Raw genomic sequence first — 12,374 nt, forward strand, 5'->3', positions numbered from 1 at the left:
TTTTGATTTTAACCTATGCCTTAAAAGATGAATTCAACATTGTATCATCTCCCACAATTTTCATAAAGGTGAAGTTGTTTTCATAAAAGAAAACATGACAGAGCATATTAATTTTGGAGAAGTTTCTCCTGATCAAACTCTGCTTTATTTTCTGTTCTTAATTGCTGCAGATCATGGTCATCAGCTGCAAGTGACAGAGACAGGCACTCTATGGTTGGTTGTGTTAATTTCCTTACGATCTGGCATTTAGCATCAGTAAAAATTCGTAAAGCTCATTTTTTTTCTGTAGATACTCAAATAAACAAATAAATACTACCCCAAAAGGGACTAGTTTCCTACACAAACAGATAGTGCAACTTAAATAGGGGAAATAACCTTAGGGTCTGCCCATTCCCTATTATCAGACTATTCATCTAGTCATTACATATTAGCAGCCAAAACCTAAACTAAATACAAATTAATCCTGAAAGTATGTATGACCCAAAGATATGTTTACTTGAGGGTGCTGAAGAATCACTTGGGTTTTTTGGCAGCTATTTTCGTATCAGCCACCATAAATGAAACACAGGTTAGACCACATGACTTTAACTAAGAAAATTACTTTTTCCTCCGTGGATATTATTTTTTTCACTAACAAAACCTTTCCTGTCCTGATGAACTTCAATCCCCCTCAACTCGAACTGAACTAAATCATCTGATTGGAACAGATTTGATTTTCTGTTCATAGAACATTTCTTTTTTAATTCCTGTGGATAAAAATTGACTTTTGAAAAGGACAACTTATTTTAACTCCTTTTCACACAGGGGACTTAACATGATTTTTTTAAAAAGTAATTTCAATTTACATTTCTATGAAATAATCTCAAAAAACCATTTGAAGTTAAAATCAGGAAAGCACTCACTTGATTCACATATATCTTTCGACTATGACTAGATTACAATTACGTTGTCAGCTATGGTGGTAGTCTTTGAACTCTTCACTACCTAACATGAGTTCAAAATAATGAGAATTTTTAATTTCCAATAACATTTTTATATGAAATTTTTATTTTTAAATTATGTATTAAAATAATGTCATAAATGTTTCTGCAGCCATAAAAATATGTAGTTTGTAAAAAATGAAAATACCTCTGTCACAGTAATATGAGAATTCTTATAAAACAAATAGCTTCACTCTTTTTAAAAAACTGTATGATTATTTACACCCTAATCATGCTACACCTTTGTTTAAGTAGACTAAACTGACCTAATCACATGGTCATTTGTGAGTACTGCCAAAGTCCACTGTATTTAAATGGCACAGAAAATTACAATATTGCAGAGTGATAAGGAAATCCTATTAACAACTTAAAATCCCCCCTGGACAGGAACCTTCTTGCAAACGTCTGGCTAAAGATCAGAAAAGTGTATTAGCCAAAATATGTGGTACCTTTTCATCTCTTGGTCTAGAAAAATACCAACAAAACATCTCTGTTGTATAACTGAAAAGTCATCCTTTTAAAGAAATTTTGTCCACTGAAATATACATATCAGCTTTTTAGAAAAAGTCGTTAAGATACTACTTTCTCCTTATGAAGCAACAGCCATTCATGTGCCTTATCTCACTTTAGATACTAGTACTTAGTCACCTGTAAGCAATACACACAAATAACAAGAATAAAACCAAATAATTTTAGCTGTGAGTCTATCTTCATATTTTATAAACTCTGATGAAAGATACATTAGTGCTTTGAAACACACTTGAAGATATGTTTTTCCATTGGCTATAGAAAAGTTTTTAGAATATGAACTTATTTACTAAAGATTACTAGTTTCTACCCAAGTAGATGATTAATATATTAATAATTACATCACCAATAATTCAGCTATTATACAGTCATTATATTTGGAAATTTTAAGCTTCATTTTATATATAAAAGAATAGAAACCTCACATTTTGGAACAAACAAAGAAAAAATACCAAAACAAAGCTTACCTCAAAAATACACAAATATAAACAGGATTTACTAACTAAATTGCCAACAGAACAAAGCTTGCACTCATGTACCAAATAAGGTGGTAGATGAATTACTCCCAAAAGTTCATTTCAGACATAAGGCCTTAGTTTCCCTTGATGCTTCTTCATCAATGGACTTGAATACTTAGATTTACTTCCAGCCTGCAGGTCCTTCTCATAATGCTGCACACATTGAAAACCACTCCAGGAATTTGCTTTTGTAAACAAAAGCAGATTTCATACCAAAGAGGGGGTGGAGGTAGGGGAGGGCGTCGTTCCAAAAGGCTTGTACTAGACACTAGGTACATTTCAGGGAGATTTTATTCTAGTGGTCACTTTTTATGGATGGCATGAAGCGGGGTATATCATTTTTGGCTTCCAGTGCATGGCCCGGGCTTCCAGAAATATCCCAAATGACCTGCCTCACACAGGTCCTTTAGCCACAATCAAAACTACACAATACACACGCTAAGTATCTATCTCTCAGTCAGACATAACCTTTCTATTACACTGAACACAATCAAGCTCTGACCTCTGTGGGGCGGGGGGTGGGGGGGGTGGGCAGGAGGAAAAGAAAAAAAAAAAGTAAAAATGTCTCAAGGACAAAGGAGCTCAGCTTACAGGTTTGAAGGAGCAGTATTCTGAAGCTGGCTCAGAAACAGAAATACCTCTGTCAGAATGAACTTATCTTCTCAGGTGACGCTTCAGCAGGTTGTGCTGTGGTAGCACCGAGCAGTTCAAATCCATGTTTAAAGAACAAAAAGTTACAGAGATGGAGGCATCAATTGCCAAGAAAAGTTTTTTTGCTTATGAGTCCACCCAACAGCCTAATGAAATCTGCTTCACTTTGGGCTGGATGGCACTGCTGGGAGAAATGAATACTGTTCTGTGGGTACATTTCAGCACAGTCGCTGTTTGATGGGCACAGAATAGAAAGGGAATGAAAGTATGTTTTACAATGTAGGGACAGCAGCAGAGAAACACCTGAAAGGTGAGGACCTCTTTCACAAACTGACATTGTGATTTTCCTGAATTTTTTGCTTCTTTTTGGAACTGTGAATATAGAGCTAGGCAGCTGAGCTCAGCAGAATAGATATAGGTACACGTCTCCACTGCAGGAATTCCAGAAATAAGCACATCAAGGAGGTAGATCATGCTACTGCAGCCTGTCTGATCACTTCACTGATGCTGTTTAGGCAACAGCATGACATTGACAATAAAGAGGGATAGCATTCCACTTTTCAGGCATGTCCTGTATGAATTTCCAGTGCTTGGTTTATTCTCTCTTTGGAGACTGAGAACTTTGAACCTAGCAAGGCACAGTTTTACAAATGCACCTTCCAGTGCACTCAGGTAACTGTTCTCCCCCTCCACACTCAGTGCTTCCCAGGGTCTGCCTGAATTCATTCTTACTGATTTCTCAGGATTACCAGGTTGCACCACAGTACAAGGAGACACAGTCACTGGCTATCTCCCCACGACAGTTTTGATCGTTCTGAATACTCAATTTATAGATATCTAGTTCAGAGCTCTTTTCCAAGCAATTTTCATATACTGCATGAAAAGACTGAAAAAACAGCTGGTTCCTAATACATAACTGCAAATTCTGTCCCTTAAGGGAGTATCCTGGGTAAAAGGAGGAACAGTAACAGTTCATATTATTGTGTAACTCCAGAAGTCAGCAAGGATGTAGTGTTTCAGTGACAGGAATGGAAAACATCTGCTCCAGCTGGACACAAGATCCTCAGAGCAGGAATTAACCACCCAAAAAAATTAAGGAGACAGTCTCTGCAGTTGGTTAAACTAAATGGGTCTATAAAATCTTTCCCACAGACCTGAGTCATGTGAAAACCCACAGGTCGTTTTAGGATCAGAAAGAGAGTCAATGTAGTGAAGTATTTGATTCCAAGCAGGCTGACATCCAGGTGGAGGAGGGTGACGGTCTAGTCCTACAGTTACAGCGGGGAACCTTGGAAGATTCTTGCACTGTACACACAGACAGTATAGCTCATAATTCAATCCAGGAATAATCCTTAGTGTTGCACTACGGTTTTGCTGATGCACAAGTAAGAACTTAATGAGGCACACTATATGAAAACTTAAATCTTGTCAGTTGCTCCAGCACTAGTAAGAAACGTAACTGGAGCGAAGGTACATATGATCTTGGAAGTGTAGTCAATGCAAAACATCTGTGGACAGATAATCTGAATGATGGCTTTGCAGATCACGAGATCACTACCACCTTCCCACTTCCTAAATTAGAGCAACCCTAACTAACAAGGCTTCTGTGGATAATTGTAACTCTCTCTTTATTGACTCCTGAATAAGTTTATGACAAGTATCTGCTCCAGGAAGAGAACTTCACAGAGGATCTTCTATATTCAGTAGTTAAGTCTATTCAAGATCTACCATCATCTGGTATGATTTATGACCATTTTTCTGTACTGTCCATTACACAATGCCTAACAGTCTTTCAGGTCAATTCAATTACCTTATCTTGTCCTTTTTATCACTCATCCAAGAGTTCCTGGAACAATTGATCTCCCATCTAAAGTGAATGGAAATTCACAAGGGCTTATTCTGTGAAAGTGCAAAGTCATCCATCAATTATATGCCAGAGCAAATGTAGTGAGAAAGCCAAGCACATAGCAGAGCAAATGTAGTGGGACAACAGCAGGTAACAGTCTCCTGAAAAAGCGCTAGAGATGGTCCATGTTCATAGGGATCTCTAACATGATACCACAGAATAAACAGCTCTTGAACTTACTCAACATGTCACAGAATTAGAGGCAAAGACCTTCACAATATGCACAGTATCAGGGGTCTCTAGTTCTCAATTTGATTGGTATCTCTAGAGGGGAGTAGCTTGAAACACTGTAAACAGGCTACCATCATCTAAGAGCCAGGGATTGTCTGGTTGATTAGATGCCTTTAATAATATACATATAGCCTTATATTTATTAAGTTAAGCTTGTCTGGGACTTCCCTCTAGTACTGAGACTAACTGGAATGAAATGTCTTCAGTTACACACTAAACCCTGTCACTTTCCAAACCACAGCAGTCACAGTCAAACCTCATGTTGAAGAACAATCCTGTGGCTGCAACAACCCCTGGACTGTAAGAACACTATAAACTGGCACAGGCCAAAACTGTGCTAAGAATCATTCTCATTGTTTATTCATATAGAAAACTGAGTTTCAGCAATTAAGGAAAAAAAAAAAAACAACCACCCAAAACAAAAAACCAAACCTCCCTAGGATATTTAAATAATAAAGCTTCTGTTTTGAATGAATCTAAGGGTCCTTGTGCTTAAAGGCAGTTTCTTTCTTGCTACATCCCTGCTGTCTGACCCCTGTGTGTTATGACACTGACAGAGAAGACACTTGACAGTACTTTAATTAAAGAATCTCCCAAATAAAATACAATTAAAAGCTATACAGTAGGGCTCTTCCACGTATGATCCACAATCCATTTTTTTACATGTACATAAAGAAATCAAGGATTTTTTTTGTTAGTTAATTGATTTTTGCTTTTTCAGTTTCATTAACGGTATGAAAGCACCAGCCTATTCTTCTGATCACTGTTGGGAATGCATACTAATTAGATAGTCTGATGCAGTATGAGGAAATCTATAGTAAATTCACAGCTCTATTGTAACTTCAAAGGAAGGCTCCCAGAGTCACCAATGGCAGCATAATACCAGAAACTCAATCTCTAGTTCCAGTCCTATCTAAAACATTTAAGTATATTTGCAAATAATGAAAACTCAAGTTTTGAGATCAAGAAAGAAGCATTACCTAAGAAAATGAGGTAAAAAAATACTCTTCTGTATTACTGCTCTTATCTTGAACTCTAAAAAGATCAAAGAATGCATATCCAGGTATCCCAGGGCATTAGGAGCTTAATCCTAGATCTTCTGCTGTCAGTCACCTTTCTGCTTCAAAAATGAAGCACTTTCTGCATAAGCCATTGCACATAAGTGTTGGCTTCAGAGTTCCTCAGCTGGCTGACATGAAATAGTCAACAGACACACAAAAGAGGAAGCTTTGTTTCCTCTTAAATTATAGTTTTGTTATATTACAGATGAAATATATTTTGTTTATTTAAATAAACCAATCAAATGCAGCAAAGTGTGGATAGATTAAAACCTGTACCTTGTATTGAAGCTGCATATTTTTTACTGGTCAAATACATCCTTCAAAAGAAAAACTGAGAAAACCTTTGTGGTTTACCCTTGACAATCTATGCAAACTACAAGAAGCACAGAATTTTGATGCAGCATTTTACTAATAAATCTACATCATATAAATATATTTTGAACTGTACAACTTGTAATTACATTATAATTTATCTTATATAATTAGAAAACTTTATGCTTGTCAGATAAAATCATATGCAGCCACTGCCTGATTAATTTATTTACAAAATTAAGTTCCTCAGTTTTAATCCTTTATATATGTGTTAAAAAAACTCTTCCAAAAGAACCCCAAAGCCTATCTAAGATATAGGTTATAGTACACATTTTAACACATCTAAATTTTTTTCAGCTTTAATCAAATTGTCTTTTATAGGTATATCTATCACATTAACTTTATGATTAGTCACATTGAATTTTCACAGAAACTTTAACTATTTTTAAATCAGCTTTTTTGGCAGACTAATTTTCTGTCTTCCTGTTACTACTCGTCGATGGACACCTGCCTTCACTCAGGAGCTACTCTTATCAAGGCTGTACAGGACCTGATGCTCTGCTAGTCACCATGTAATTCTACTTTGCCAATTATTTAGAAGCCTGTTTGCCTACACATGAGTGAACACAGTCCGGCTTCATACTGTGTCATGATTCTGGCATCTACCTCTTCAGCAGATACAGGGAGGAAAATTTACCATGGTATAAAACCTTTCATAATATCAATAAGCACTGTGACTCTTTTTATTTACCAGAGCAGTAATAGCTTTAACAAGAAATACAATAAAGAAGTCCAAAAGTACTGCTTATTTTAGAAGAAAAGAAAAAGTTTTTAAAAAGTGAAGCAAGGAAAAAAACCCAAACAACAACCACCAAAATTAACATTGTATCTTACTTGTCCAACTTTACTCATACATAGAGCCTTGAAAACATGACTGGGTTTATTTAACATGCTGATTTCTCACAGATGGCAAGTTTTTTCTGAAGCTCATTAGAGTTTAAAAATGTTCATTTTCCTTTGCAAAGTAAGTAATATCCCGACTTCACGCAACTGGCAAAGAGACAATACACACCTTTTTTGTGGTTGGTGGGGGTTTTTTTGTTTGTTTGTTTGTTTTTTCTAAATTAAATTAACTAGTGTTGCTACCCAGCTAGTTGTTCTTTGCTGTCCATTGAGATATTACTTATTTTTCTACCTGATAAGATTTTCTAAAATCTCCAATATCTATATAAGAAATGGTTCTTGATAATAAACACATCATCATAACACATAAACACATCAGCACCTTGAGGTGCTGGAGTGTGTCCAGAGAAGGGCAATGAAACTGGTGAAGTATCTAGAGACAAAGTCTTATGAGGAGCAGCTGAAAGTACTGGGGTTTTTTAGCCTGGAGAAAGAAGGCTCAGGGGGGACTTTATCGCTCTTTACATATACCTGAAAGGAGGTTGTAGCGACGTGGCTGTTGGTCTCTTCTCACAAGTAACAAGCGATAGGACAAGAGGAAATGGCTGCAAGTTACACATGGGGCGATTTAGACTGGATATTAGGGGAAAATTTTCACCAAAACGGTGGTCAAGCGTTAGAACAGGCTGCCCAGGGAGGTGGTGGAATCAACGTCCCTGGAGGTGTTTAAAAAATGCATAGATGTCATGCTTAGGGACATGGTTTAGTGATGGACTTGGCAGTCCTGGGTTAATGGTTGGACTTGATGATCTTAAAGGTCTTTACCATCCCAAATGATTCTATGGTTAAATAACAAATGATAGGGCAAGAAAAGATATAAGAAACTATGAAGCTAGATAAATCATGAGAGATGGCAGAATGAAAGGGAAGGGGATAAAAATAAGGTTTGAGGGGACAGGTTTTGATTTGGCAAAGAACATTGGAAAACTGAATGATTAACCAAGAAAAAAGACTGTGTTTAATTTCAATAAACTGAGTAAGTTTGGGACCATGTTCTAGGAATTCCCTGATCACCTGTGAGTTATCACTGGATTGCCCATAGCACTTTTCAGTGCTCTTGGCCTCTGTAAAAGGCTGGCCACGTTCATGAGGAGCCTGCTTATTGAGGCTATACCCAGCGTTTGTTAGAGATTGCTAGTTGGATTTGACTAACGCTGCCAGGATCAATATATATGATCGTTTTCCATTGCCTGCAATTGTTCCCTAGCACTAATTTAGTAGAATAACTGTAGCTAGAAAATTTAGGAGTTTTATAAAAACATCTGATGCAGAGAGAAGGGATATGGTAAGAAATAATCCTACATGAATTTCAAGAGATAAGGACACAAGCTGAGAATACATCAAGATAAAGCAGAGTAAGTCAGGACAAAGAACCTGATGGAATAGAAATGCAAGACCAAGTAATCAAAACCAGAAAGGTCCATGGTATCCAATACATGTTCTTATTTAGCACACAAAATGGACTCACATTTCTTGAATCTCATCACTCTTACCTTGTCAGCAAGTATTTGTGAAATTTCCTTTTGAAGTGTAAATGTAAGAAGACATTTTTTAAGTCTTATTTGGTCTCCAAAATGGATTAGAAATAAAAAGATCATGTTTTAGTTTTACCACTGCAAGTAACAGAAATTAGAGACCTTTGTTACCAACTTAAGTTTCCAGTTCTTCAATGTGACATTACAATAGCACATAATGTTGCCATTTTTAAGGTAGTTTGGGCTTTATGTGACAGTTTATATGAAAGAACATTACAGATGCAAATTCACATGAGGCAAATTAGAAAACACTGGAATTACACTCCTCAGGTATACACTTTTCATTCATTTGTGAAGGCCGGTCCTTATTCACCTAACACCAAGAACAAACCTCCAAGTTTTCCACCCCATATAATAAACACAGTACATTACAAGACATAGACAAATCAAGGAGCGAAAAGCAGCTGAAAATCTTTATGTTTTGCAGAAAGTGGAAAGAGTTTGTTTTTCAGGACGTTATTCAGTCTCCAAAGTTCTCAGAGATAACCAATAAAATTCTGGGAGCTTCATTCATATTGAAAACAGTTAGGTATTGTTTTGCTTCCTTCTGCATCTCTTTCTTTTCTTAATCTACACTTACATTCTGTCTTTTGTTGTCAATATTAACTGTGGTATGTGTTCGCATGTGATCTTTTAGTGAAAACTGAGGCAAAAGAACTACACCGTACCTATGTATTTCCACAGTTCTGTTCCCAGGGGAACACCACTGTCCCTCCTCTTCCTTTTATCTCCTCTTCCTTTTACTTTCCTGTTACAGAATGATTTAACATTACCAGTAAGGTCTTTCACTATTCTGCAGCAAGGTATTCTTGATTTTGCCCTGGTATTCCTGTGCCATTAATTTTACACTCATACCTAGCCAGATTGTACCCTTCTCATGCTTGATGGAAACTACTTACATGTTCTTCATTTCATGGATCCCTAGCTTGAAACCCTCTGGATGATGTACATTCATGAACGGCAAAACCACAGATGAAGGGAGAAGGCACTACCCTTTGAACATGTAGAGTACTATTTAAGTGAAGATGGTCTAACATTCCTAGAATCTGAATTTCTCAAACATGATTCTTACAAAGAGTATTTTTAAACTTGAATTATGTTTATTTACAGTTTCTGTTTCCTATTAAGACAGTAAAGTTATTATTTCATAAAATAAACAGCACATATCCTGATTAAATATGTGAAAGCAAACAGCAACTTATGATCAAATTAATATATGTATATTTAGAAAGCGTTAAAACTGCAGGGTATGGGCTATCCATTTAAAATTGAAGCTAAAATCAAATATTCAACAGAAACATCATGATATAACTTAATTTAAACGATATGAGTATATCTTTAAGGAAACGAATAGAAAACAGCATATATTTTATACTTACATGATTCATAGGCAAGGGGAGACAAATTCAGACTACAAATATTATTGGCATTTCTTCTCTTAATTACTTTGTTTTGTAACTTTAGTATTTTGTCATATTAATGCACTTGACATACATTGTACAAAACAGCTTGTTTTAGAAAGATAAAACCCAAATCTATTATGCATTAAAATGTAATAATTAGTCAAAAGGAAGTTCTGAGTTATTAACTCTGAGTTATGAGTTATTCATAAGTTTACATTACTCAACAGAGTAACAGCCTATAACAGGAAATGAAAGTGACAACACCCAACTCATAATAAAACGTTCTAAAATGTTTTATTATTTGGAATTTTAAAAGATTTATGTAACTTTTTAACTGAAATTTGACTGAGTCAGGAATATAGAGCTATTCTTCAAAAAAACACAACTGCTCCTTCAAGGAACTCATGTAATCGGAATCATATGCATATGATGCACACTTTTCTAAGTATTTGAAAACAAACAAAAAAAAATAATTTCTGGACTGTCTTCTTGTACTTACCAAGCTTGACATATTAACAGTTCAGAGACTAGAGATAACAATCTGAATTCAGCCCTAGGAGTGGTAAATAAGCATTTTGATTGACTGAGATTAAAAAGAAGAAATATTTAGAAAATAAATACAATTCATTGCCATGTAGCAAACAAAACTATTAACATATTTCTCTATAGGTTGTATAATGTATGCAGTACAATACCTGTATATGCAAACTGAACAAGATCCCACAGTGCATTGGGGTCTATGCCTTCCATTTTGATCTCTTCTTGCTTGGCTTCACAAACATCACTTGTAAACATGGCAGCAAAGTAGTCAGAGACAGAACTGAGGACAAGTCTGCAAAAAAGTTAGAAACTGGTGTTATTTACATTGTGATATGTATTAGAAATTTCATATATTAATAAAAAACACTTTTTAAAAAAACATCTTTTCTAAGTAATTAGAAATTACCAGAAGCAATATATTATTAATACATGTAGGCAGCAAAATACAGCGTGACATTTAATTCTAATTTGGTTTTTTGTCCTGCGATATGAACCAAGTGGTAGATTAGCATATGACTAGAAAACAGGCATAGAAATTAGAGCTGTTTTTCTGATAGTTTTCCAGTCATGCAGATGTCCCAACTGTTAACATGATAACCTCTTCATATAAAATACAACTTATTAGTGAAACACATTTCATACTCTAGAGGTACCCTTCATTGTTCTTAAAAGCATATTTTTTTATACACTTTATTAACAGCATGTAACTTTACACAATCCTTCAACCTTCAGTAAAACTGTTAGTAGCTTAACATGCTACTGTAGACTTTAAAAAAAAATACAATAATGGTGTAATGCAATGTTTTTGTTAAGAAACATTTCCAAAGGAAAATAATTCCAAAATACTTACAAAACATGCATGGCCTGTTTAGGGATCTCATTTAGATAAATTAAAGCCACAGCAAGTACCAGTCATTACTGGGGCCTTAAGCTAAGGCATTCTTCTAAATACCATCTACAGTAATATTATGATTTTTTTAGGAATAAATATTCACAGATGATCTTGAGCTAGAAATGTGGTACAACTATAAATAGTGTACCACAGGCTTCCATAAAAGATGGTCACATTTCTGGCTTAATTTGAAAACGTAATATATATAAACACATTGAAAAAAGGCACAAGAATCACAACTGGAGAATTTGGAAACCAAGAGGTTTCCAATATTTAGCCATTTGTATACTGTTAACTATTTTGTTCAAGAAAAGAAAAAAAAAGGTAATTGATTGCTTTTGCTCTTTTAGCTCATCCCAATAGCAAAGTAAAATACGACAGTTTGAATTGGCTTCATAACTTTACAGTGCTTTAAGCCACTATATTTTACCTGCAACTTGCACAGCTTGAGAACACATTTATGATTTTTACTCTGGCTCAAATGATGGGCAATGAATAATTAGGTGTGGTAGTTTTAGGACTTTTCATGTTCTGTTCAACTCTAGCAATCATGAATTTTAGAAGTAAAGATCCTAATTCATAATCAGTTCACATTTATACTCAAGTAATTAATAAAACCAATAGATGGCTACTGTGAAGGACTATTCAGAACTGACCATAAGTCTCAGAATGTCTTAAACATTTGCCATACTAAGAACTGAAAGGTGCAGGTACACTCTGCACAGGTGAGGCGGCACTTTTCTGTGCCCACAACCTAGCCTAGAGGTCATGCAGTCTGAGGCAAAGCACCTGTGCATTGAGAATAACGTCAATCAAAGGGGATTCTGGCAGGAGTCTGGAGACACCCCAGATCC

At 35.6% G+C, this 12,374-nt stretch overlaps 1 protein-coding gene across 2 annotated transcripts in view; it reads right to left on the bottom strand.

The window, feature by feature from the left end:
- Positions 1-12,374, bottom strand: part of KLHL1 (kelch like family member 1) — a 228,455-nt gene that overhangs the window by 139,497 nt on the left and 76,584 nt on the right. For both annotated transcript variants that reach the window (XM_037377835.1, XM_037377836.1), the window contains exon 3: positions 10,784-10,920. In XM_037377835.1, coding sequence (XP_037233732.1) covers positions 10,784-10,920 — 137 coding nt within the window. The remainder of the gene's footprint in view (positions 1-10,783; positions 10,921-12,374) is intronic.

This window comes from Falco rusticolus, chromosome 2 (assembly GCF_015220075.1).
Source record: "Falco rusticolus isolate bFalRus1 chromosome 2, bFalRus1.pri, whole genome shotgun sequence".
NCBI classification, from domain to species: Eukaryota; Metazoa; Chordata; class Aves; order Falconiformes; family Falconidae; genus Falco; species Falco rusticolus.